Source organism: Armigeres subalbatus, chromosome 3 (assembly GCF_024139115.2).
Source record: "Armigeres subalbatus isolate Guangzhou_Male chromosome 3, GZ_Asu_2, whole genome shotgun sequence".
Taxonomy (NCBI): Eukaryota; Metazoa; Arthropoda; class Insecta; order Diptera; family Culicidae; genus Armigeres; species Armigeres subalbatus.
The window spans coordinates 39,839,015-39,866,589 of NC_085141.1; the positions used below are offsets into that span (position 1 = coordinate 39,839,015).

The 27,575-nt window shown below is 39.5% G+C and overlaps 1 protein-coding gene across 1 annotated transcript; it reads right to left on the minus strand.

Moving 5' to 3' along the window:
* Positions 1–27,473, minus strand: LOC134226092 (uncharacterized). The gene is made up of 3 exons (XM_062706638.1): positions 26,585–27,473; positions 1,082–1,486; positions 1–673 (listed from the first exon to the last, which is right to left on the minus strand). Exons 1-3 carry the CDS (start codon positions 26,810–26,812, stop codon positions 155–157), a joined length of 1,152 nt encoding a protein of 383 aa, XP_062562622.1. The 5' UTR covers positions 26,813–27,473; the 3' UTR covers positions 1–154.
* Between the last annotated feature and the right edge of the window lie 102 nt (positions 27,474–27,575).

Below are 27,575 nucleotides of genomic sequence, written 5' to 3' on the forward strand. Positions count from 1 at the left end.
TTTCTGATAAAATAATTTATATTGCTCTATGTATAGTTAATAATAGCTTACACAATAAAGGTAACAGTAAGGTTTTTTGGTAAAAGTTCTTCAACGTCAATTACTAGGCTTGTGAGAATGGATGACGCTGTTTTGAGCACACGCGGGCGTGTATTCATGCTAGCGTCGTTTCCGGACAGGAGAGATCATAAACCGTGTCGTAATCGTCCTCGCATTTGGTTTTCACAGCCAGATTGGTGGGACGTGGGACGGCCAGCGGGACGGGGAGCGCTTCCGGCATTACCGAGTGGTGCACGATGAGCGCCTGCAGTGAGCTGAATTCCTTGTGGAATCCCTTGATTTGGTAGGCGTCGCTAGCCGTCCGTACGATGAGGTAGTGGGCGATCTTTGGTCCCGGTGGCGGCACCCGCAGCGACAGGGCGTAGCAGTCTTGTTTGGTTGTGCTCCGGCGAACGATGAAACTTCCGGGAGCTTGGTTGACGAGCAGTTCAAGGGACAATGCGCGGGGCAGGTTTTCGTGGAACCAGGATTCGGCGCACAGTCGCTGGTATTCGGCTTCCTGGGTGAGATCGCTCTGGATGGAAGTGGTCTCCGATTGGCGTTCGGGGGCAATCACCAGGCAACGATCATCGTCTTCCGCTGATTTCAATAAATTCAGGGCGATTTTCTTGATCTGGGAAGAAAGAAGGCATGGTATTAGCTTTGGAGTTGATGGGTTTATTATTCATTTTCAAAGGCAGAAGATTCTGTTTTAGGGTTTATGCTAAAATTGACAGTTGGCTGTAGTACAATTTGAAAGGAATCAGAAAATGCTTGCCATTACTAATTTATGATTAGTTCAACCACAGACAAACAAACGCATCGACGCAAAGTCCTTTAAAGTTAATTGAATGCAATTTTATGAGCCGCAAGCATAGTACGCAGCAGAAAAAATATAGCAAGCTCTTTTAGTGGAATGTATTCAACCGTCTAAGACGAGTTAAGTACTCTCCATTTAATTCCACCAATTATTTTCGATATCTTTGCAGATACATATTTCGACCACAACTGTGGTCGCCATCATAATCTAAATTAAACTCACCAGCGCGGGTTTGTCCACACATTTGGCCAAGTTCACATCGTAGTCCAGCGAAGGCTTTTCCTTCTCCAGCAAACTTTTAATCTCCCGATAGTCGACTACTTTTGATTTATCTGGCACCTGCTGTTGCTGCTGGTGCAGTGGGTGAACTTTCTGCTGCTCCTTGGGAAAGTTGTTCCTTTTGAGGATCCGTTTTATACACTTGTAGATGCGAGCCTTGCAGTTGAGGGCAGTGGTGGCCGTCGATGTGCGCTTCTTGGCAGGGGTGGAGCTTTTGCTCGGGTTCAGCGGTTTGTAATTATGGCTGGGCGATGATGTGGCCAGCACCAAAATAGAACGAGGGTTGCTGGTTTGATGCTGTTGGGAGGATGATTTGTTGGTTGGCGAGTCCGTGCTGAACCTGTTGTTCTGTAAGACAGATTAACAAAAAGGTGTGTGGGATTAGTTATGGATAAAATCAGTTAAAGTAGAAGTATATTAAATTTTGCTTCCAATCTTAAAAGTATTATAATTTATTATTATGATCACGCTTTTATCTAATTTAATTTAAATTGGAACATATACTTTCTTAAAGCTTAAATTATGTTTTCAATACTTCAGATTATTATTTGTTATATAAAGAGAGTTAGGTTAATGAAAACTCAATTAATAATTTCTCTAGGTATTAGCATGTGAAAACAACGATCTTTCGATCACAGACAAACATACATAAAACTCGTAAAATTTCCATCGTTCACTGATTTACTCAGATTACTCTAGCAGTTATGAGTAACCCTGAATCATTTTTTATAATCATGACTCGAACGAATAGAGACTTTAATTTCCCCCTCTAACATTATTGATTGTTTAGAATAAAATCATTCTCTAATATCCCCAACCGTATGTGACTAATTGGCTTGCGCTTGTTACCCAATATTTACAAAGTCAGAATGCGGAATCATATAGTCTCATCATCCCATACCACAATCATGAACAGAACTGCTTAAAAGATGTTTATTTTCCATCATCGACTCACATGACGAAAAAAGTGCCTCTCTTCAATGCTCGCCGACATCGTAATAAGCAAACATTATCGATGGGATCTGACGAGAATGCTGCACGGCCCGCCCTAAAAAGCCTATTGCTGTTGCAAGACGGTGGCCAATAATCCCTTCGGGGTGTAAACAAAACGCTTTGCCAACTGTCAAAACTGCCTGGTCCACAATCGTTATGTGGCGTTCTATAGAACGCTCTTGTATGAATTTAATAGGAATTTTATTTACAGTCGAGATTACAGACGAGCACGAGTCGAACCCTCATGGCAAAGCGTGATGCATCGGACAAAAATAAAACTGAGCATCCATGAATCACAGAACCCCGTCTATTAGAGGAACGGAGTGCATTTTATGGCTTTTCTCGATTAAACCATTCTTTACGATCTAATCTTCTGTTTGTTGATTTAAGTTTCAAAACTGAAGTTCAATGTTTGCACCTACAGTAAACCTGTTATTGTTTTCTCACTAAGATTAAAAGTTGAGTATGAGTTAATACATAAAATTTGGATTTCCAAACATTATGCGACTTTTACTTTTACGACACCTTGCGGAATATCTAAAGCTTTCGATAATAATCCATTTTATTTTTAGAAGGGGAAATGACAGCTTTGGCAGGTTTTGTTCTATTATTGGCAGTTTTTTTTTAATAACCAATTATGCTCAAATTTGGTCTAAACATTCTTTGCATATCAGAGAATATTGTGGCCAAATTTCATAAAATTTGGACAACAAAAACCCCCCTGTCAATAATAGAACAAAACCTGCCAAAGCCGTCATTCCCCCTATTTTGGCATTAAAAAATCATTACTTGACATGACTGAAATTCAAAACATATAAATAATTACAATTTGAAAGATTCCAACAAACATTTATCAGTATTCTGATAACTCATTAATTCTCTAATCTAATTCGAATGCAATTCAAATTCAATCCAATCGATTTAAAAACGAAATGGGTTAAAAAATAAATCACATTCTATATGTTTATCACTGGATCCAACCCTGCCTCCATTTAGGTATGTGGAATTAGCCAGACTCTAATGCTTTTTGCTCGCTAATGGAATTTCTTCACACCCAAGAGAAATGAAAAGTGCACTCTTGAGAGCATCAAGTCGAAAAAACAAAACAAAAAGATCTAACAACCATGCCGGACTGAAATTTATGATATTTACTTTTCCAGCTCTGGTCTGGTGGCGCTGCATCTTCTCGAATACCGCAACCCAACGCGGCGGGAAATGGACCGCGATTCTAGTCGTCGTCGCTCGTCTCCATTTCAATCTAATCGAACGGAAACCGCACTTGTGTGGTGTTAAAACATCGCTCGCCGTATCGTGATTGCCCTGATGGGGATCCACCAATTAGGGTCAATCCGTCGAAGCACGTGAGTCAATAGGGGAAGATGTGGCAATGGCACAAGGGTTGAAGCAAAATTCTTCGATTTTGACACTCTTTTGTTCTTATGAAAGGTTAAAGAATTTCAAAATTTCAGTTGAAAAAAAAAGTTTGCTGACTATTAGTTCAGATTAGTTCAGTAGTCTCCAATAAATCCAGTAGTTCGACTTCGTGCCAGCAAGAGTTGTTGATTTTTTCCGGAAACATGTGGCTTACACCAATTTCTCTCATGTGGCGTGTGATAAATGTGGCCCCATTATGCCCGCTCGACGATGTTGAGCTCTCTCGGAAATGGACTCCACTTCAGTTTGAGCAGTCTGCACGTTTTGTTTTGCCTACATGCTGCCCGATTCAAGTTGGAAAATTTATGACTGAATTTGTTAAGATAAGATGCGTTTTTCTCTAGAAATGGAAATAAAATTCCTGACTAATTTAACCACCATCGCCGTACGGGATAATAAATTAATTGCTGCGCGTGGAAGAATTGATACACATATTATCACCTCGTAAAGGAAAACAATACCCAAAAAAAACCTGCCTTGACGACCAAGTGCAGTGTGCCATGACAATCTACGAGGCCGTTGGTAAAGTGTCAAAAGCCATAAAAATCAAAGATACCGAGGAATTTGTTATCTGGCATCTTGCGACCCAAGGCCGAACATTGGTGTCTTCTGCCCGAGGCAACGCCTACTAGACCGAGACGCATCTTTATTACCAGCAACTAACAGGCATGGGTTCCACATTTTTCGAATGATTCATCCCAACGAACGTCACACCAGCGCAGTGAGCGTTGAGGACCGCGGGGAACTGTCTTCAAACTCGACACGAAAATAAATTTCATGATTGGGTTTGGTGATAACAAAGGTCTGCTTGAGGTTTTACGGAGCATGTATGGTTGTGGGTACGGGACCATCAACGCACCCAACAGGGCGTGTTGAAATAAAAAGATTGAAATCTCCTTACATACACACGCACTTATCCTGCCGGGATAAAAGGCGATTCGAATCAAAATATCTGATCAATACACCTAAATGTTGAACATGCTTTCTCCAGAACATCCAATTAGTATCAAAATTATTGAACAAAGAAAAATATTCTTTGAAGCTTGTTGCGGTAAGATCTGTTAAAATCAGTGATCACTTGCTAATTGGAATAAGTGAAATTTGGAAGCATCGCTTGACCTCAACGTATTTGAAGTGCAATTCCATATTTCAATAGACTTCCGTCAATTAAAAAGTATCGCAATTGGCGAAGCTCTAACGAGAGAGTGAAGTGTCTGGGAAATATTTTCATGTGTAATTTATCGAGCTGCCTTGAATATTAAATAAGTTTTCAAGCTACGGACCTTTTTTCAAGATACCCGACTTTTAGTAAAATAATTCCCTTTCAGTAGAAGTATAGTGGTAAGAAAAGTCTCGAGAACGACAACAAAACGACCGAAGGAAAAAACGTTATTTTTTATGATTGCTATACGAGACTACGGTCATCCGTATCTTAAAGTGGCTTGTCCGTAGGAAAAATGGTACTCGCCGCACCAGCACCCATCCTTTTTCCTTGAAGGTTCCTTTCCTTTTTATCGGTGGGAGAACGTATCCAGGCAATTATGGTACCAACTTTAATGGTATCCAATAAATTATGCTTCAATTCGTTACGCTAATCGTCATTTGATGCTTCGTGTGGCCTTTTTCGATTGAAAGTGTGCTTCCACGAATGACAAGTGCTTCTCGATTTGTAAGTTAGGATCGAGTCTAGGAATTGGGTAGGCCTTGTTATTTGACTAATTTAACAAACGGTCTTCGCATGATTTCTAGGCAATAAACAAAGTTAACTTTTATTGCATTGTTAACTTCGATGGAAATAATATTTTGTATTCAATAATGTAGAGTTCGCTGATGTTGATATAAATTATAATTACGATGCTGGAAAACGCGTTTGTAGTACTCTCATACCCAAAGCACTGAACTTTTCTTTTTTACAGTGTGAAATCTTTAAGTTTTGCAAATACATCCCACTAAATAAGTCTTGTGTAATATTGATAAAAAAATCATATATGTTATTACCATCAAAATGTTCGAAACTGCGACAATTCGATTCGTTACAAACCTCATTTGCCACAAGGTTTCCTACTGATCAGATTTGATGTTATCGATTCAGTACAGCTTACGCGCACTTATATCTTTCCATTTCCGTTCCCGAAATTTGTTCAATGAAGTGAGATTTTATCTAGATTTAATTTCAACGCTTTTCCACGCTTCACCTGGAATGGGAACGAGCTTCAGGGTGGGTTCGGTTAGAAAATTTAGGTACTTGAATGAGGGTTAAACCCCGAAAGATGTAAATAGGTGCTTTTGGGTTGCTTCGATTAGATGAAATTTCCTAATCGTATCCGAGCTATCACCGCAAAGGCGGCGGTGAATCGTATGAGAAGGTTTGTTAGAAAATCTGTTATGATGATGTGGAATATAAAACAACATAAGCTCAGCAATATTTAGTTTCGCATCATCGAAAATTTACTAGCCCCCGACATTTAGATGAAGCTTTAACATTTACTTAGAAGGCCTGTTCTAATTTAAAAAAAATCCTTGGCACAGGAATTCTCATTGACTTTATGAAGTCCTGGGAACCTTTATAACTTCTTCCTTACATCTCTGGAATCCTGAATTTCGGTCTTTCAAAATACTCTTCGGAATCTATAAGAACCATTCTTAAACGCAATATGTAATTCTTTTCTTTTGTCAAGAGTTTGCTAAGGTTTTCTCTTCCTCTATACGTATATATATCATATGGCTCGCACAAATATCACTATGCTAAGAGAAGTCAATTTTTTAAACTGGATCGGAATTCAAACTGAGTTACCTTCAGCACGGTCTGCTTATAACTGAGCTACGAAAGGTCCTGATTTTTTTTTCCGAAAATTCATTTCACGGATCTTTTTAAAAATCATCTTGGTTGTCACTTCGTAAGAAACAAACAAATTAGAATAATAATAAAATGTTGTCGTTGCACTCTGCTTGAATAATGTCCTTTTTTTATTGATAACACTCTCATGAAACATATTGATGTTGTCGTATGTGTACAGTGGAAACTAATTTAGTCTATATTCTCCCCAGGGAACGCCTACCTGAAAATGACAGAACCAATAGACAGCGTCACTGCTACATCGTGCCTTTCTAATCCCTGTGATATGGCATCAGTGAAACCATCGAGTTTCATTAAACAAGAAAAGTTAACTGAACTGTAGCATTCCCGCCTGTTCAGGGAGATGAAGTAATTTAGATTTACATTCAAGTCAGCTTCCTGGGCGTGACGTACGAGAATCACAGTAGGCGCACTGACTGACGATGAAAACTTCACTGTCAGAAACAGCTCTACCGTCGTCGGCCGCCTGCTCGCCCTGGAAGAGAGCCAACAGCGAACACGTGTCAAATATGCGCCTCTGCCCATCAGGCGGATGTTCGCGTTGATTGCAAACAGCCAGTCCTCATGCCGATGAACCCACTCAAGCATAATCAAGTTATCAATTAATTAATCATATTCCGCAGAGTTGCTGCGTACACTTTTGGCCTGTTGAATGCAAATATTTTCTTCAGCAAACAACAACGGGACCCTTTATTTCGTGGCAACCGCAACCATAAGTCGCGTTCTCGCACTTTTTGCTCTCCCTTTCAGCATGGTGGCTGTGCGTCGCTTCGACCCAGGGCCCGAGACGTAAAAACCATTTAATTTAAAAATAACATCTGATCCTATCATTATTTATTTATTTGCTTCTCCAGCAGCCACTTGAACCTAAATGGACCGCTTTTTTCGCAAGGACCCTCTCGCCCTCTCGACGAAGCAGTGCTCAGCATTCATTTACTATAAAAGCAAATTTTAGTGCAGAAAAATTGTCCAATAACAATCGATTCCCTTTCGTTCCATCAGCGAACCCTCTTCACTTTCGGGACCGGGCCTACCCTGACCCACTTGAGAACATTTTTACCCTATGATGGCATGTTTTGTTTTCTTTTGCTGCAATTTCGAGCATCGTTTTTCCACAGACAAACAGACATAACACTCGTCAAATGTCCTTCGTTCACTGATTTACTGGTCAATTCAAATAATCATTAGTTGGCCAATCGAACACTCGTGGCGCGCGCATCGTTTTTTCTTGAGTTTGACGTTTGCTCACTACCGCCATCTGGTTTGTGATTTGCCCAACTAACTGAAAGCAACAGATGTCGTTAGTGTTTGAACGACGATGAATTTGATGAGTAAATGTTCAATGCGTTATGTCTGTTTGTCTGTGGTTTTTCCCTTCGGTTCAACGTGGGATATGGCCACGACGAGCGGTAGTGCCAAAGCAGACCACCGCAGCTGCTCCGAGACGCTCTCGGCGGTTCTCTATTGTATCGCCCAATTGTTGTAGATAAATAGATTCGATTCGATTCGATTCAAATTTCCACATTTTATTTTGCCCGCCTCCACCGTCTCCTGTGGAAACACTTGCCCGGGATGGGAATGGGAACAAACTCAGCTGCTGCACTTCGCTTCCACATGACATCCGAATAAAGCCGCAAAAGCCACCTCGATCGTGTCACAACACTAGCGGGCATCATCAAAATAACCTGATGGTGGTAGGCCGATTTGGGACGATTCTGTTTGCTCACCGCAAACATCCCCGCTTGTCGAAACTAGCTGGTCTATGTGTTGGCATCCCCTTCCGCCCAAATGTACCTTTATTCAAGGAAGCGCCTGCTTGTCAGAAAAATGCATGCAGCGCACGTTTCCATCGCTTTTCGTCGGCGGCGTTTCTGAGTTCGTTTCTATCAATTTCCTTCCGAGATGTGAGATCTGTACAGGCTACAAGCCCAATATCGATAAATATTTTCAGGAATTGAACTATTACTACGCGTTGAACACTGCGGCCGACGTCATCATCTTTATTGGTCTAGTAGGCCGATGTAAATATGGCCCTATACGATGTTTGCCTACAGTACACCCCACGGCACGTCCCGCTTCTCTCCTACTAACATCGTAAGCATTCATTTGAATTCAACTACGTCGCCATCCATCCGCTGTCGTAATGTATTCTTTATACCTTTGTGCGCCCGCTGGCCTGATGGGACAGCTATAGACCATAGTGTGCATTTCCAATGTATTTTTTTTGTTGCTCCTAACTTGGGATTAACAGAGATCTCGAAAGGAATATGCATGCACGTGGTGTGTCGATGTTGATTCCCTTCGGAGGAAATTCCTTCATTCCCTTTCCCTTCTGTTCTTTCGTCGCCGCCGTTCGTATTGTTCTGGGAAAGTCAATCAACTTTTCCTTACCTATTGGCTCCCTATCGCGGGCTGCTAAAATGTCTTCGGTACAGTTCCAAGCAAGACGTTGATCAAGCAAAAAAAAAGGTTCACGTCTCCCCTCTTGTTGTTGGTCTACCACTGTGTGTCAGTCAGTCAGTTATAGAACTTCACCGGGGTAAATTCGTGCACCAGAAGAACCGCGGCGCTGGCTGGTTTGGCTGGTATTTTTACAAGGAGCGACAACACTATACACAAGACGAGAACCGAGACGCGTTCGTGAAAAGTTCAATCAGGAAAAATGAAGGGGAAAACTTCTCAGCTTGATTTGATTGGGTTGAGTTTATTTTGACAGTTTGCGCCGAAAGAAGAGACGCATAGGCCGACACGCAAACCCCGAGCGCGGAGGAAGATGATTCGTCTTGTTTCTTGTTCTTGTCGTGTTGGGGTAATGATTAGAGAAAATACAAGCCGAGTTTGATGTATGTTGCCTGGGAATAGGCAGGAATCTTGAAGTAGCTCCGGTTGATGATAATCGTGTTTGCCTTTTGCTTACGGTTCGATGCCTGCTCGGGTGGTATTTATTTGCGCTCGCAGACGTGAAGATAAGGCAATACGATTGGAAGATTAGTTGTTCATTATTGCAGCTTTGAAGATTTCTTACGCTGAAAGGAGTGATGTGTCTGAATATGTTCAAAATGTATCGCATATTTTATTTTGATTAAAAGAATTGTTTTCGATGCTTGGCATTTCCATGATTCCCGCACGTGTGAGTCGAACGTGCGTAATAAGCCCATCAGATTATGGGCATGGTCCTACCGATTGTACTTTATATCTCATAAATTATAAGAGCGCTGACTCAGCGGCATTGGCAGCGGCTCATGAAGTCGTTTTCAGCCAAACCTTACATTCTTCATGATACCGGTTCATGTTGAAATGTCGGTATTCTTCTTCTTTTTCATCTAGACTTTTCGCAAGCTTATTCCTTAGGGCAATTACATTATAGTTGACTATTAAACTTAGTGTCGTAGAGCTTTTGATGCCAACACTGCATGCATTTGTATGGCAAGTTCCTTCTCCAGAACGGGAATTGTATCCGCCATCTCAGGCTTGGCCATGCCGTGCCTTTACCAATGAGGGTATCTAAGGTTTCTGTTTTCAAAAAACAGCTAAAAAATCGATTGATCATATTTTCCAATTTCGACTATCGTTCGGTGGAAGTCTTTGGTTTACGTTTCGGATGATGCGGAGCGTGGTCCACAAATGATCTTTCGGCGTGAAATCTTCCTATCTGCCGCCGGAGAACCGTGTGTATTTTCTCATGTATCCGGTTTAGTTTAGTTTAGTTGAACTTTGAAAACAATCCCCCTTTCTAGGGATCTTCACTAAGACGCAAAGTTTTTCGAATATACGAATCAACATTTTAGCTCATCAGTCATCAGTGAGTAACTGATCTGTCAAAATCGATGGAACTTTTTAAATTACGAAAGCGGTCGTTCAAATCCTGTTCGGTTTTGAATTTCCGTGGAAAGCACTTTGTGAATTTATTTCAAGCCATCTTTTCTATGAAACATTTGAGTACCTATCCCATTGGAAAAATATAAATTCCAAAGTAAACTGTGAAAGGTAGGCAATTTAATCAAAAATGTGTGATAATTGTTCTGGTTTTGCATGTGCAACATAATGCAAGACAAGATCTATAGGCAATTTAATGAACTCAAGTTCCAATTAAAAAAAAAAATCTGGGTTTTGATCGCATGATCGATGAAGAGAGAATCGTTTTCGGTCACGTGTAATTTGCAGTTGTGTTAAGGTCTATGTAAAGGCATTCGCAATGTTTATTTATATAAAAGTTTTGAGGCACAGCCTTTAATATATTTACACCCGATTCTTTTTTTACACGGAGGATGCGTTCCGTGTAAAAAAAGTTTTCAGTTAAAAATTCGAAAATCCGTGTAAAAAAAGTTTTATGATTTCTCGACGAATCCTGAAAAATAGAACAACTTTGCGAAAATTTTGTATGGATTTTTTTTTACACGGCCGTGTAAAAATAGAATCGGGTGTACTTCATTGTTGCTGTCGCTGTCACCGTCCTTCAAACCGCCGCAGTCGCCTTCTCCCGATTAAAACAAAGTTTTAATGGAAACCTTTAATATGAGCTGTTTTTACAGTATGCTTTCTATAACTTGCAACCGTGCGTCCGATCATGTGAATGTCATAAAAACAATGTTATATCCACGTAGGGTATCCAACTTAATTTGGACCCCTAAAAATTTTGGACCCTCCTGGTAACATTTTCTTGAATTCTGACCCAAAAACAATGCCGCTGCTAATTCCATCACTGGTTTCAAAAGGATAATGTTGTTCTGCATTTGTTTAACTAGTTTCCTGTAAATATTCAGATGAAATTGTAATTAGGGGAAAATACCTATTCTTGGCAGTCTAAGACATTCACCAAATCGAATGATAAAATTAATGAATAATTACACTAAAACACAGGTCCAGTTTAACTGGTATACATTTGTATGCTCTTTCTTTGATGGTTGGTGTTCACTAAATATAACAGCTTTTACCACAAACTCAGTAAATTTAATATAAAGTAACAGGTTAACGTTTCTTCTGTTGGCATAGCAATTTCTATTATCAGCAATGAGTTTGCTCCCTTTAGCAACTAGACATGGAAGTAGAAAACTGGTAATGTATTGGTGCCAAATGCTGGTTGTTTATATTCTCCAGTAGTAAAATTCATTCATATATTAATCGGCCGCACGCTCATCTCGCTTCACTCAATTTTGGAACAAACTTTATTGTTTATCAAAACTGGTTTAAAGCAAAACATGAATTTTTAGCCTTGGCATCAATTTTATGTCATGTATTTAGACAGATAGGCAAAAGCATTTAAACACATTGTAAAACAAATTCAACCCTTATGCGGCCAACAAAAAACAGACGTGAATGGCAGATAGGGCACCCGTGTACCCAGATATTAACCGTTTCATAACTTTTACCATTTTCAAACTATTTGAATATTGTTGGCCATTTTAGAGAAGGGAACTTATATGCTTTTTGTTCGCTGCCTTTTGTAATGCCTTAGAGACTTAGGGCCGATTTCTTCACCTCCGCTTAGGCCTTAAACCAGGTTTAAACGTATGGGTAAGCACCGCTTAAGAGTTAAGCGAAGGTGAAGAAATTGGCCCTTAGAGTCTTAGGGTCGATTTCTTCACCTCCGCTTAGGGCTTAAACCAGGTTTAAGCGTATGGGTAAGCACCGCTTAAGAGTTAAGCGGAGGTGAAGAAATCGGCCCTTAGAGTTTTGAAATGCCAAAAGTCTATCAACCAATTTCAAATAAACAACTTGCTCTTTGCGGTCCTTACATGATATGTCTGTTTCATCAAAACAAATCATGGTGGTTGTGTACAAGACACGACCGCTCGACATAACTACGTAAAACCAAATCTATACACATAAGAATAAATTTTTGCAAGGATGTTAACGATCATTCAGTAATTTGCGTTCGATCATTTAGTAGTTTATCAATAACACATTCCAGAAGTTGAATTTCAAAATATGTTGTATGGTGGACTTCTAGTGCGAAGGTTTTTCTACAACTTTGCCTAATGGTTCGTTATTAGAATTCATCTAAGAACGGAGTTAGAGCGCTAGTTGCAGTAACTTAAACTAAATGATTGGAATTTTGTTATCATTTAGTCTAAGTTACTGAAACTATAGCTATAACTCCGTTACTAGTGGGATTCAAACAACGAACCATTAGGCAGAGTTGTAGAAAAACCTTCGAACTAGAAGTCCACCATACAACGAATTTTGGAGTTCAGCTTCTGGAATATGTTATTGACAAACTACTAAATGATCGAACGCAAATTACTGAATGATCGTTAACATCCTTGAATTTTTGTCTGTCTGCCCTTATAGACTAGGAAACGGCATGAACATTTGTATGTAAAGGTTTTTGGAAACGATGAAGATTCTTATGATGGTATTAGACCCCTACTCTTCTGGAAGGGGGACAACCATACAAATGAAGTACAAATTTCTGCTTTAATCGAAAATTATTCTAAAAAATGGAATCCAAAATGGAATCCGAATTTCGAATACTTAACCGTCTTTTAAATAATGTAACAAATATATAATTAATCAGTTTTAGGTGTAACGAAGCTCGTCGGTTCTAATAGTATAGTATATTAACAATATATTCCACCTCGTGAGTCTTCGTATGTTGAATAATGGGCAGCACTGTCCTATCCAGCCGCTGGAGTCACCCCATTCTTACACTACGTTTCACAGTTGAATAATAGATAATACCCTAAAAGTAGGCAATTATTTATGGTTGGAATGCGCTATTTAGGAACGGGGATGGTTATGATTTTTTTGATGAGCTTGGAAAGTATTGAATTTGCAAAAGGAAAACGGTCCTGTCAGCCACATAAGGGTCAAAATACTACGGTGTTGCTATCACTTTTGATATAATTCATGGTCTGCGTAAAAATCTGAATAGAAGCATTTGTATGTTAACACTTTTTTTTTAAATAAATGCCATTGCCGCATTTTTTGTTCGTATTTTCCTAAAATCAAATCACAAAGAATTGTGCGTGGTATCTTTTGAGCGTGTGTTCGATATGCTCACAAACACATTCTCCCGTTTTATTCCGAAGTGTGCTGCTGCCAAAGAAAACGAACAGTCTCGATTTTATTTAGTGAAACATATATTGCATAAATTTGCTCTTTGTGGTGCTAATCAAGTGGCGATAAAGTGTAAAAAGTAGTTTACGTACCTAATTTGTCGTGTCATACGCAATAAAGAGAAGAAACAGGCAATCCAAAAAAGTAAGTAACAGTTTGCTTTTCATGCGCTGCTTTCTTTGGCAATGCAATAATGGCAAAGATTTCGTAGGTGCAAATTTGTTTCGGTGATTAACACATCAAATCTTGTTACTTCTACACAAACAACTTATTTAAATGAAAGCTTAGACTTGAAATTGTGTGATTGAATCAAAATTATGTTCATAAATAGTGTATGTTTGCTGGAAAACGCAAATATTGTTGAGGGTGCCAACAACTGTCGCACCCTGCCAAAGCCGTATTCTACCCTAAATCAGTGTGGACTAGAAGGCAAGCATTACGCTTTAAAGCATATATCGCTGATAATATCAAAATGCACACAATGGGTCGTATGAATAAAAAGTAGTAAGTTCAACTTTACTACATTTTCAGTAGTAAACGTCACTTGTGGAACATGTTCGTATGAATAAAAGAGACTTTACTACACTACACATTTCGAACATACTACAAACAACTGATTCGGTATGAATAAAACAAGAGTTTACTACTGATTTCTTGTAGTCTGCTCAAGACGTTGCTACTCATGTTTCAAATGCAGATTACTCATCAGAATCGAAGCGAATCGGCTTTGTTCTTGAAAATAGAAGTCCAATTTAGGAAAAACAAACAAAACAGACATGTCTTTTGTTGATTAGCCGCAAAAAAATGATGAAATCATCATCGTCATCATGGGGTCTATTTTGTTTTGACGTTTCTCCGTGTAGTAAATGGTACACGGATAAAAATTAAAAATGTTTTTAGCTTAATTTTTAATATTTTTCGAGCTTTTCTAAATTTTATTCTTCTGAGAGCATACAAAATAAACGTTTATTTATTTATTTTAATCATTGTAATGCTTTTCGAGTATTTAATATCGAGTTTAATATTATCTCTGATTTTTCGTTACTGCTGGGACTTGTCATTTTTTCCCTTCATTTAGTTCAAACTGTTCAGGAATATTCCCTAGGAGACTGCAGGATTAAAAATAAAATGAGCAATGATGACCTATACGGTGAGTGTTATCCTAAACCAAATACGACGAGGAGTATTATATGAAAACATATTTTGATTTCCACAGCAATAAGTCCAAATATGCTCCAACGTGTGTTGTACATGGTGATGATGGGAGTGGAGCCGGAACAGATGGATTTGGTTCACGGGAATTATTTGATCGCACCAGGAATCGCATGGCGGAAGATGTTGATAAATGACGGAAACAGCACCTTTGAATGGGTCAAATCAGGTCGTCCGATAGTGATACGGAATAAATTTGGTATTACGTTTCAGACTGTAAAGCCCCCTAAGTGAAAGTGAGCGCAGCGGAGTGCTTCGACAGAAAATACATCTAATAGATGTCAGAACACACCACTGCGCTCATCATTTGTTGCACAGAACGGAAACGGCAGGATTTCACCGTCGCCGTTCCGTCGTTTGAGATGTAAAATCCGGAATAGTCGGGTCACGACGGATATTTTTTTTTTAGATTCGAACTGTTTTTCTTTCATTGTTACCTCTCGCTGTTACCCCACAATGTCGAATTTAATACTGTTTGTATATTTATTGCTCATATATTCAATAAATAAATAAAATTTTGAAAACATGTTGTTTATCTTATTTCTGAAACGTCAAACCAATACTTTCTAATGAATAAATGATTATTAATCTCTGTTGGATATTTTTGAAAAAATCATTCCAATGATTAAACTTTGGTTAAGCAAGTTAACATTATTGTCTATCTAAGCTTTTCAATGAGTGGATAGACCGAATATGGTTTTAGATTAAAAGATAATCTATTTAGCTTTTTTATTTTTATTCGTGTAGTAAACTGTAGTAAAGGCTAAGTTCGAATGTAGCATTTGCCATAAGTTCGAAAATGTTTTTATTCATATCAAACATGTAGTTTTCTCTGTGGACTTTATTTTTGAGTAGATACTACAAGCGCTGAGTTTTGCTACTTTTTATTCATACGACCCAATAAGTTCATATCGATATACAGAATTTAGAATGCAGGAATCATCTTATTTATGTATGCCAATCGAAAGATAAGGCTTTGCTTCGGCTCAATTGACCAGAGCGAATTGACAATTCGACTTTTAAGAGACTTAATTGGGGGTGTCCAAAATGTTTACATTTGAGGTTGCACTGTCCAAAACGAAGAATATTTTCATTTCACAAAATTGCAATTTTCACCGGTTTATCAGTAAATGAAGCCCATTTTGAATCTCTACTTCATAAATAAGACTTCATCTTTGAAATGGCGGAAATCAGTATCGAACCTGTATTTGTTTTTTATATCTTTATTAGCGAGACTTTCAGCCCAATGCTGGCTCGTCTCGTGACCTGTATTTCAATAGATATAAGCAGATATTGGGAAACACTTCCTCTAGGGGTCCGAAATAGGACATTTACCCTATGATGAGACAAACATGCCAAACATAGTTTTGTTCAAGAAAATTAATTAGCTCTTTTTTAGTGGAATGTTTTCACTGTCATAAGACGAGTTTAATTCCACCAAATCGTATTACTGTCGAAGTTGAGTCAAGTATGAGACACTGAAGACGACCTTACAGTTGAGGCCGAAATACGTATATGTAAAAGTAATACGATTTGGTGGAATTAAATGGAATTGTACTGAACTCGTTCTATGACTGATAATTTTGTTGATGGAGCATCTCGAATAACTCATAAAAATGGCGTGTTTTCTTAGTTATTTGACAATTTAGGGGAAGAGGTTCGGTTGTGGGCACCCTTTTGTCTTTGGTCTATAATTTTAGCCCTAATTGATCTTAGTCTAACATTTGTGTACAAATGGAAAGCTATAAACTAGTAACCCTACTACTAGCGAGTAAATTATATTGATTTTGTCAATTTAGGAAATTTTATTGACAATTTCGCAAATTTGACATTTTTCGACATTTCAATTTTGTGGTTCTGTTGTGGGCACCATAGAAAACTCGGCAAAAAATTTATAAAAAAAATGAAAACCACCTAAATTAATGTGACCAGACTTCAACTTCGTTTTACAAATTTATTACAATTCATACAGCCTTACAAATATTTTTTCATTTTTTTTTTGGGCCAAAATCTATGCGAAATGCACTTTTGGAGAATCTATTTGTAAGCCAGTGATTTTTTTCCGCTGTTCGAACCAATCAACGGTTTTTAACTAATTTTGATTGGTGGCCCCTCACAAGCCTTATTGGCCGGGAGTGATACGTTCGAGTTTTGGAGTGCGTGTTTTCTCTTGTTTCGGACAGCAGAACGATCGCGCGATTTGCCGAAATATTGTGTTCTGCATTGCCGGGCCGGTAATAAAGTTAATCAGTTCAGTGCGTGTTTTTTTCGGATTAGCCATCGAGCAAGCGTTGTGCAGTGCGTGTTTTAGTCGTCGCGATGTAGTTAAGATATCAAATCAGTCTTCGGGAAAATACGTAAGACACGCGTTGCTTTTCCGTTTTTGCATCATCATGAATACGGCGTCGTTCAAAAGAAATAATTAGTCGCTTACCAAGGCGATTTCCAATATATTTCCTTCCCAACTAACATACTATTCCTTTCCAGTGCGCTCATGGAGATGCAGAGGATTCCTCGGTCTCTTGTAGCAATGAGTGTCGAACTAATTTTCCTCCCCTTATCCTAATTGACTGTGAGGACGTGGCCGGCATCGTTATTGGTCTTGAATTAAAGAAACTCCGAAGCATGTACAGCGAGAATAGCTTTCTAGTCCCGAGAAAACTATTCAATTGGTGAGCTGTGCATTATTTGTTGTTTCTCGGCCAATCACGACTAGCAACTACGATGTGTACAGTCAATCAAGCTAAGCTCAGCTAAGCTAGGGAGCGAGTTTTGTACGGTTCTGAACACCGGTTCCGGTTCGAAAGTGTTGCTAAAGTGTGCAGCTTGCGAGCAGTGTGGATGTGTTATCCAAGTACTGATCATGAAATACCATGCAGTCTGAAATGGGTCACTGGAGCTGCAATAGAGCTAGCACTTTCCAACTCCCGGATTAAATCTGACTGTAAAAATATGTAAAACAGACTGATTTCTTCCATCACATCACTGCCAGACAGTGGGGGATAGTTTGTACTCACACACACATAGTAAGATATGACCAGTTTTCAATAAAAAAAAACAACAGCACAGGATTCCCCGTCGAATGCAACTTCGGTCAACGCTTAGTTCCAAAAAGTATCTGTACAATTACTAGACATGCCCAAAAAATAAAAATATGAATTAAACTCATTATTTCTAATAATTATAAAAACTGCACAGAAACACTATTAATAATAAGTTAGGAGACAACTACAGCGACATTGATTGATTCGTCAATTAAATGAGGGTGCTCACAACCGTAAAATACGCATTGGAATTCACTTAAATTTATGACACGTTGAAAAAGGTAAAACGAAAAACATTCGTGGTGCTTTTGTTGTAAAAAAATGATTTATTCTTAGTTCAAAATAGAGATGTCTACAGTCACGATTCGCTGGTTGGGCCACGACCTCGACCCAACTAACGAATTCGGTTTTTTACTTGGGTTAACTGACAGCCATTTGAATACGCGTATTTCGACTTGAACATCACAAATGATGTCCAGTGACGCCCAAACTCGTTTTTTGTGTTTACATTGAATTTTGACGTAAGGTTGCTTTTCAGTTGGGCCATGACCCAACCAGCGGAGGCCCAACTAACAAGTTACCAAGAGTTACCCAAGTATTAAGATCCCAACCAGCGAATCACGACTGTATTTGGTTTGATATTGAGTACAAAACATCACGTTACTATAGCAAACAAATCAATACCAAATTTTCAAAACGACTTATCTGGTTTTGTAAACAATGATTTAAACGCCGATTTTATGAATCTGATAGCACTCCCATGAAAACCAATACAGCAACAGTTCGCTAACTGGGTGCCTTTTAACTGGACTGTTTTTAAACTGGGCGTTCGCTAACTGGGCCAAAGCCCAGTTAAAAAGCAGTTATCCGTCAAAAAACAACAACAAAGACTCGGTGACGAGGGGATTCTGAATGGTATATTCTTTAAGCTTCATGTAAAACACGATCACAACAATGCATCGCGAATTCCCTCGTCAGCCCAGTTAAAAAGCGGCGTTCGGTAACTGGGCTGGTGTTTTAGCCCAGTTAGCGAACGGTTGCTGTACTATCAACATGTAAGTGAATGCTTCGGCTGCCAGTTGGTGGTGTTGGTTTGTGTGGAAAGCCCATCAGATTCGTCGAACCGACGATTGACTCTTTGTTTACAAAAGCAGATAAGTTGTTTTGAAAATTTGGTATTGAAATAACGGGTGTCAGAAAGACAGCATCTGTTATCTGTCAAAAGATACGTAGAGGGGCCCATAACCGAACCTCTTCCCCTATATTCGAAATATCTCGAACACGGCTACTCTTAGGGAGATTTTTAGGACGAGCATTTCGATTCAAAGTTTCATGCTGATTCATATTCTGACATTGAAAAGAGTTTTTGAATAACATAAATTAATTTTTCCAAGAATACATCAAAAGTATCTGAAAAACAAATAATGGAGAAACAAAAACCCGTTCGTTAGAATGGAAATTGGAATCCTCGCTATCTTGTATCTGAAAGGAAATAAATCTCGAGTGTGGTGGATTGATTTGATACTGCTCGAAATGAGTGCGAAACAAACACGCTTAGGTATGTTGCTGTTGCACATAGCACAGAAAAGAGTTTTTGAATAACATAAATTAATTTTTCCAAGAATCCATCAAAAGTTGTTCTCCATTTTCAATAATTTTTCAAGTTCTCACTACCTCCAAAGCATCTTTTCTCTTTAGAAATTCCATTATTTAAAAAAAATGAACAATCATAAAATGAGTTTTTTTTGTATATTAGTTTAAATCTCGGTTTAAATAATATTTTTTTTCGGCTTGATTTCTTTTTTCACAAAGGCGTATTCTGAGTTTCAGTATTTCGAAAACATTGATATCAAAAGCACATACACCCTATTCAAAAGTAACTATCGAGTTAAACAATCTTTCCTCATGTCAAAACACTTTATACTATTATACTGAATTTTTATGCAAAGTTTCGTCTAAATCGGAGCGGCTCGTTTCAAATGTCGACATTGTATGTTCGCGTGGAAATGCTTTATATCTGTCGTTGGAATTCATTTTTCAACCAAAGCGACATTTGAACCGATTTTTTTCCTGTTCATGGTGGGACGCATGTAAGACGAATAGTTGCCATTGTAGATCAGAACGATAACGATTTTGAAATGTGTTTGTGTTTTTTCCTCTGCGTAGGTGGGCAACCCGCCCGAAGAAAAGCGTTATTGTGCATCGGAGTTATCACAATTCTGCGAGTACAAGAGTTTTTTATTCGGCATAGGTGAGACGCTCGCAAGAAAAATTGTTTTATTGTAGATAAGAATGATCACAATTCTACGTTACGGCATGCCCGTTGCATTGTTAATGAATCGCATGCAAGTGTTTCTTCCTTGGCGTATGTGACACGCCCGCAAGAAGATCATACGGTTGTGAATCAGAATAATCACAACTTTGCGTGGTGGAACGCCCACATTCATTGCTGATGAATCGAATGTAAGCGTTTCTTCATCTGCGTATGTGGGATGCCCGCAAGAAGAATAGTGTTATTGTAGATCAGAATAATGACAATTCTGGGACGTGGGACGCCCGAATGCATTACTAAGGAGACGAATGTGAGAGTTTTTTTATTCTACGTGGGTGGGACGCCTACACGAAGAAATTCTGCACGGTAGAATGTCCGCGTGCATTGCTGATGAATCGAGTTTTAGTTTAAGTTGTTTTTGAGTTGATTATTAGTGTTTTTGTCAAGTGTTATTTATTTATATTTTTTTTTCAATAAGACTTTCAAATGGTCGGGGTTCAGCCAAAACACACCACTTTTAATATTTTGTTCTCACAAGGAATACGCGAATCATTCCATGTTCGTTCATACGTATATTTGAGGTATGTTTTCCTCAGTTATGCGGTTGGGGGATATACGATACGATTTGCGATCAATAAAATCCACTAAACGAAAGCTTGGGCAGAAAAATAGGTTATATTCTGTTGGCGCTTTGTGTGTTTTGGCAGACCCCCGACTAAATGTCAGTGGAAATTATTATAATACAATACATACAATAAATACAGCAAATAAGTGGGAACCTCTCAAGAAGAATAGTGTCATTGTGAATTAGAACTATCACAATTCTGCGTGGAAGGACACCCGCATGCAGAGCTAAGGAATCGAATGTAAGAGTTTCTTTCTTTAGTTCTAAAAATGTATTGCGAAAGTTCGGCTACGTGTCCTGTGCTGGGAATATGGTTTCATCAGTACCTGCTAAACTGCGGAGGACGATGGAGGTCCTTCGTAGTTTAGTAGGGAAAGCACCTGTCTAGCGTACTGGTTTCGTGGGATCAAACACCACTAAAGAGAGCGGATACCATCCAATACCTTTTCCGAAATAAATCTATCACATGTTGTGCAAATGCATAATCGAGTTTCAGACATAGTAATTAATTTCCACTCCGAGTGGCTTAATACCCTGAACATAGACAATTAACTTTGAATGTACTGAATCAGAATAATCCAAATTCTGGGACGCTCGCGAGAAAAATAATTGTCTCGTAGATCAGAATGATCACAATTCTACGCGGTGGGACGCTCGCATGCATTGCAAAAGTATCGAGTTTGGCTTTTATTGCACTAATAAAAGACTAAAAAACTTAATCAAAATTCCAATCATCTATTCCGACCATTATAATGAACTAGAAAACCACCTTTCTACTGGACCGACCACCGCTGGTTGGATGGAATAGCCGAGTCTTTGTCCTTCATGATTACGAAGTGCAGCTGTTCTGTGCGCGTTCTCAGGAGGAGGTCCTCGACCATAAAGTTTATACGTAATAAGTCGCACAGCATCGTTATATCCTCTTCCTTGTAGGATTCGTGTATAATGATTTTCAAATTAACCACCATCGGAGCCGTGACCGACCGTTTCTATTGTTAGATCCTCGCGATGATTTTACATTCTTTCCCCATTTCCTCCTATAGCGGCAAACAACCAGTCCAACCAGCATCGTCATTGAAATGTTGTTCGTTACCTAGGCACATCATTTTCAAGTGGAGATTCCTTGAGAGTGATAGGATTTTCCCCGATTGCAGGATGGCGTGACGAGGCGCAGCCAGCATAGACAGATATCGCTTGGAATCACCTGTTAAGCACGCATCTTACTTTCTTACAACTGTAAGAGAGCAGATGCGTGATTTGGTCGAAAGATCATTCAAGATTACCTTTGTATGGGTCCCATCCCATTGCCTAATCTATGGCAATGAGAAGGCGGACTCGCTAGCAAAGGTGGGCGCACAGGAAGGTGAAGTTTATGATAGACAAATCTCGAACAACGAGTTTTTCCCATTAGTCCGTCAGAGTACTCTTCAAAATTGGCAAATGAATTGGTCACACAATGAACTTGGACGGTGGCTATTTTCCATAGTTCCTAAAGTATCTGCGCGAGCGTGGTTCAGAGGTGAGGACTTAAGCCGAGGCTTCATTCGCACGATGTCGAGGCTTATGTCCAATCACTATTCACTAAACGCACATCTCTATAGAATTAACCTGGTCGATAGCAATCTATGTAGGTGTGGAGCCGGTTACGATGACATCGATCACGTAGTTTGGTATTGCACGGAAAATGGTGCCTCAAGAGAGCAATTATTGGATACCCTTGTGGCCTGAGGTAAACAACCCTTCAGGGAAATTCGAGGTGTTTTGGGAGATCGCGATGTGGTTTATTTGCAGGCCATCTATGCCTTTCTTTGCTCGTCTGACATCAAAGTCTAATACTTCAATTTTTCTTTCTCAGTTTTTTTCTTGTCCCGGGCTTATTGTCCCGTGTACCATGAAGCTCTGGCCATCCGGGAGATGCGCCCTGGAGGATCAAAACCCGAGCACGTCGCTACGCCAAACCAGACATGACGTCAAATAGCCGGATGAGCAGCTGAAATACCTCAAACCTAAATCCCAACCCCGTCCATCACCAAATTACGCAATCTAACCTTGAGTCGCCACGAGTATCTTGGTCTTTGTCCCTTTCCCTTACTAACTGTTGATAATAAGATGATATCGATTGTAAATATCATTAATAGTCTCGGCTCCGTTAAGTGTTATACACGCCTGAGCCTGTCAAATAAATACAATAGATAAAAAAAAATCGCTTGGAATCGGAACGTAAATCTTCAAATGAACCGTAACGATGGCTGGAAGCAACGAAATGGGGATGTTGTCGTTAGATATGGGTGGTTCTCGGTTTGAACAATATGATTTACGATTCTGTATTGGATGTGTAGAAACCGTCGGCGGTGATAGCGTAGAAATAACTTGAATTATACGATTGTTATCCTTGACGTAATTTGCATAGAAAAACAAATAATGGAGAAACAAAAACCCGTTCGTTAGAATGGAAATTGGAATCCTCGCTATCTTGTATCTGAAAGGAAATAAATCTCGAGTGTGGTGGATTGATTTGATACTGCTCGAAATGAGTGCAAAACAAACACGCTTAGGTATGTTGCTGTTGCACATAGCACAGTAGTCGGAAATTAGGTAAAATCTATTTTTTTTCAGTTTTTGCAGTGATTAGGTATTCAAGTATTTTTGATTGTTCTTGTATTTAAGGATATATTTTTATATATTTTGAATCGAAAGAGAGCTTTTTTGAATTTACTCATGTCCGTAGACTATTTTTGACTTTTTGACTTAGTATTTTGGATCTTTGTGGATGTTGTTTTTATTCACAAAGTCATATAGCAAAGTCATTTATTCAAGCTTTTTTCATTTCTCGAATTCAAGTATATTAGTTTTCAAGTATTTTAGCATTCAAGTACCTATTCAAGTATTTAAAAATTATAAATTTGATTTTTAAATATTCAATTATTCAAGTATTCAACACAACATGAGTGTGAAAAGTTGAGTTGTCATGAAGTCAAGTATTCCGGTATTTAAGCATCCAATTATTTAGATATTTTCTTATATTTTCCAACTCGCCACTGCACACCCGGTCGATGCGGCAAGAATCGAGCCCTAATTGAAATGCGATCCCACGTGGAAGCGCGTTTGTGCCGTCAGGCCGACCGATTCACAGTGCGGTCGAGTAATGGGATACCTGTACGGAAGCTCGTTAAAGCCGTGTGTTCATATAGCCATAAGTATTCCATGACGACGGTGTACGACACCGGCAAGCGGCTTTTGTCAATCTTTTCCGTCGTTGTGTCGTGGCCCGTGACTGCGGGGCGTATCGTTTCGTAATTGAACCTAGTGACAACAACCATCAACTAAGTACATATGGGACCGCAACGCGCTCCATTGGGTGTCTCGTCTCGGCGGGCCGCTACTAATTATGCGCTGATGGGACACATGAAACATGCCGCCGACACCTATTTTTCGGGTCGCTTGGGAAGCCGGAAACAAGGTGTAATTGAACTCGGACGGACGTTTTGTTGGCAAATGCTCCCCAAACAAAACGGTTGTCGATAATAATGATTGATGCTTTTGCGATGTAGTGCTCTGACTAGCCAGTAGCGATGGGTTCTTGACGGACGGTGACCGTCGGACCACTTGCCCTCTGCTGGTCAATGAACTGGAAATTGCAATCGGTTAAATGAGCTGGAAATAATTCACACGCCTCGTCATTATGACGATGATTCCGGATGGGGACGTTAAATGGAGCATTTATTAGTGTCGAACAGATTGGTTGTGGTCCGCAGCAGTCACGTTTAAAATTAATGATGAGAACACCATTTGTGAGGCATCAGTCAGACATCTGCAGAGTGATCCATAATTAAAATTTTGAATTATACTTAGGGGAATAGAACGGTTTTGTTCCACTTTTTTATATACAGAGAATCGTTGGGCCTAACTTGTGCACAATTGGTTCAATCGTCTCCCCCTGACAAGCCAGAAACAATTATAGCCCAATCCACACACTAAGTTTTTCTTTTTCGAGCTCAGCAAAATCGGACCCCACTGTAACTCAGTAAATTTGAAAACTCAAATCCTGCAAAAAAAGTGATTTTTTCTTCTTCTTCAATGACTCTACATTCCAACTGGAAACTTGGGCTGCTTTTCAACTTAGTATTCCATTTCCACTTCTCCTCAGTTATTAATTAAAAGCTTTCTTGTGCCCGCTATTTCATGAGTATGAATCTGGTATGGCAAGCACAATGGATACACTATGCCCAGGGAGTCGAGAATGTTTCCAACCCGAAAACATCCTAGACCGGACCGAGAATCGAAATTGCCATCTCTGGATTGGCAATCCTACGCCTTTGCTCGCAAGTCTACTGGAGATTTAGTTATCACAAAAAGTTAATTCAAAACGGGTTAAATTGACATTTAGAATATAGCAGCTAGTTTTTAAACTCTTCAATTCCACCACTTAAATCTCACGTATTTCTACCTCGAAAGTAATGTCATGTTTCGTACTAGACTCAACATCGAGTGTCTAGATTGAAGCGGAAACATAAAAGTAAAACAGGTATGTTGCATTTTAGCGCTTTACCTTACTTCGCCTACATATCTCCCAGTCAAACCGCTCCACTAGATTTTTACAGCGCTTTTTTCTAACCGCTATACCAAAAGTGCCCTCCACAATGTCTCCAAAGTATAATATGAGCCAATTTCTTCGGTCAGATAAAAATCCAACTTCACCTTGAGAATTATGAATTTTTGATGATACGAGAAACCATTCCGTTTCATCTTCTTTCAAAGCCATAAAAGCTCTACATGTAATCACAATCCAAGCTGCTATGCTGCTTTTCGATGGACACGACACGACTACGAGGCCGGTTCCCTTAGCCTCTTGCCGCTATCGTCGTTATTTCCAGCGGGGTCCCGTACGAAGTGCATTTGTTTCACGGCGGGTCCAATCATAACTCATGAAATATTGGAACGAATTGTCATATGCTTATGGTGCCACATGGTACCGAGAATAAATTGATTATTTAGTATCAACGGTTCTCCATGCTACTCCCAGTCTAGATCCGCATCAAACATTGGATAGGTTTGAGAACGACATGACATGACGAAAAATATTTATAGAATCCATACAAAACGAATGAGATGGATTAGATAATATTTTTTTGCGTGACATGATTAATGTATACTCCGTTGGCGGAAAAGGAATCATCAGCAAAAATTTCAGACTTTATGGTCCTGTAACGATTTGAATTAGTTAGAGACGCAAATATTTCTGGATGCTACATATATAAGAAAATCGTTCGAATTCGTTCAAACCCTATTATTGTGAGTGCATGTTCTGGAAAATTGCTCTTCAATATACCAACTGGCTTTTTACAATCCAGCGATCAATCAGAAATTTAAAATCAATTTAAACATTGTTGCTATTATTTTCCATTATTTTTAATCGTTTTGGGCATTTGCATGATCAGTTCTCATAACGCACATTCTCCATCGCAATTGGAAGAGACAAAGTTTACCGGGACAGCTACGTAACATAGTTCTAAATAAATATCCTTCTTTATCATACCTCCAATCTCGAAAAACTAGACACTAAAACATGCACCAAAACCTAACATATTTCAGCACAACCCCGTTATCGGTCTTTTCATGTTCCTAAAGGACACATTCAAAGTTTTCGGAAGCATCCTCGAATGTACAGGCGAGACATAAATTTTCTTAATTATCCCAGCAGGCTGCTTTGCGAACATTTTCTTCCTTCCGGTTTGCCATGCTTTCAAACGACATTGGCCTTCTATCTCAAAGTTCCTCGTCACTGCTTTCCCCATTTTGCATTCATACCAGAGCAGACTTGCCCTCGCCCGCAACAGTTCAACAAAAGTTAAAGAAACTCACGAATTTTCCCCGCGAACAATAACTTTCCCTCAGCCATAAACGCTAATATTCATCGTACCGAAAGCATAAAAGGTAGAAACATTCTTACATTTTTCATCGCGTTGCCATTCAGCTGATTGTGAATCTGTTGGGGATGCTGATGGTACCGGTGCACAGGTGTCGACGTCTGCTGCTGTTGTTGGTGCTGCTGCTGATTGCCATTATCGTCCCAAGGACCCAAAGTGGTCCCCTCGCAGGACACTACACTACCGTCGCCCCCGCAGTGGCTACCGCCACTGCTCAATTTCTTGTACTTCAATAATCCGAAGCGAAGCATCTTGACACTACTGACTGGTGACTGCGGTGGTGCAGAAACACGACACACGCTTTGCTCAACCTTTTTAACCGGGATGGATTGAGGTTAATAATTGATGGTTTCCTTTTACTTGCTCCACGGGTGGAAAGCACGGCTTCTATAAATTTGCGCGCGAATTCCCCGAGCTGTTAAAAATCGGAGGCACAAAAAAACACCACGGGCCGTGCGGTAAAAATCTCAGTTTGATACCCGGTACCCCGACTGATTCAGATACCCTTCTCTTCCGGTGGGTCGATTTTCCGAGCACTTTATGTTCGTATTGGGATAAGTTTAACGAGATATTCCACCTTCCTTTATTCGCACTTGACTTGCTCTCCAATAAACGACACCGACGAACGTTATCACCGACTTTGACCACCCTACGAAACTGGCGCGATCTTAATTAACATCATAAATTAACACTGAATTACACGCAAACAACGACGGTTGGGGAATAAGTTTCGCAATTATAATTCACAGCAGATTCACTTTCACTTGTTTTCTGCGCGCGATTTTCTTTGCGACACGGACAAGTTTCTACGTAGCCGGGCACGCACGTGACTGACGAACTAGTCTGATGAGGCGATACAGGCGCTTCCTAGCCTGCTGCGACCGTTCTCGATGAAGGACTGAAGAAGACTAATTTCCACGATTTTCACAATGCTCCAAGCCAGGCGAGTGTACGTTGTTTGTTATTGATGCTTTATCCCTCTACCTCTACTCTCCTACCATCGGACGGGAAAAT

Bases quoted from the DNA above. Each gene is read 5' to 3' on its own strand.
- LOC134226092 (XM_062706638.1), bottom strand. From the start codon at position 26,812: ATGCTTCGCTTCGGATTATTGAAGTACAAGAAATTGAGCAGTGGCGGT. The intron at 1,487-26,584 runs GTAAGAATGTTT...TCTGTCTTACAG, and splicing joins ATGGCAACGCGATGAAAAAT to AACAACAGGTTCAGCACGGA. The intron at 674-1,081 runs GTGAGTTTAATT...CTTTCTTCCCAG, and splicing joins GTGTGGACAAACCCGCGCTG to ATCAAGAAAATCGCCCTGAA.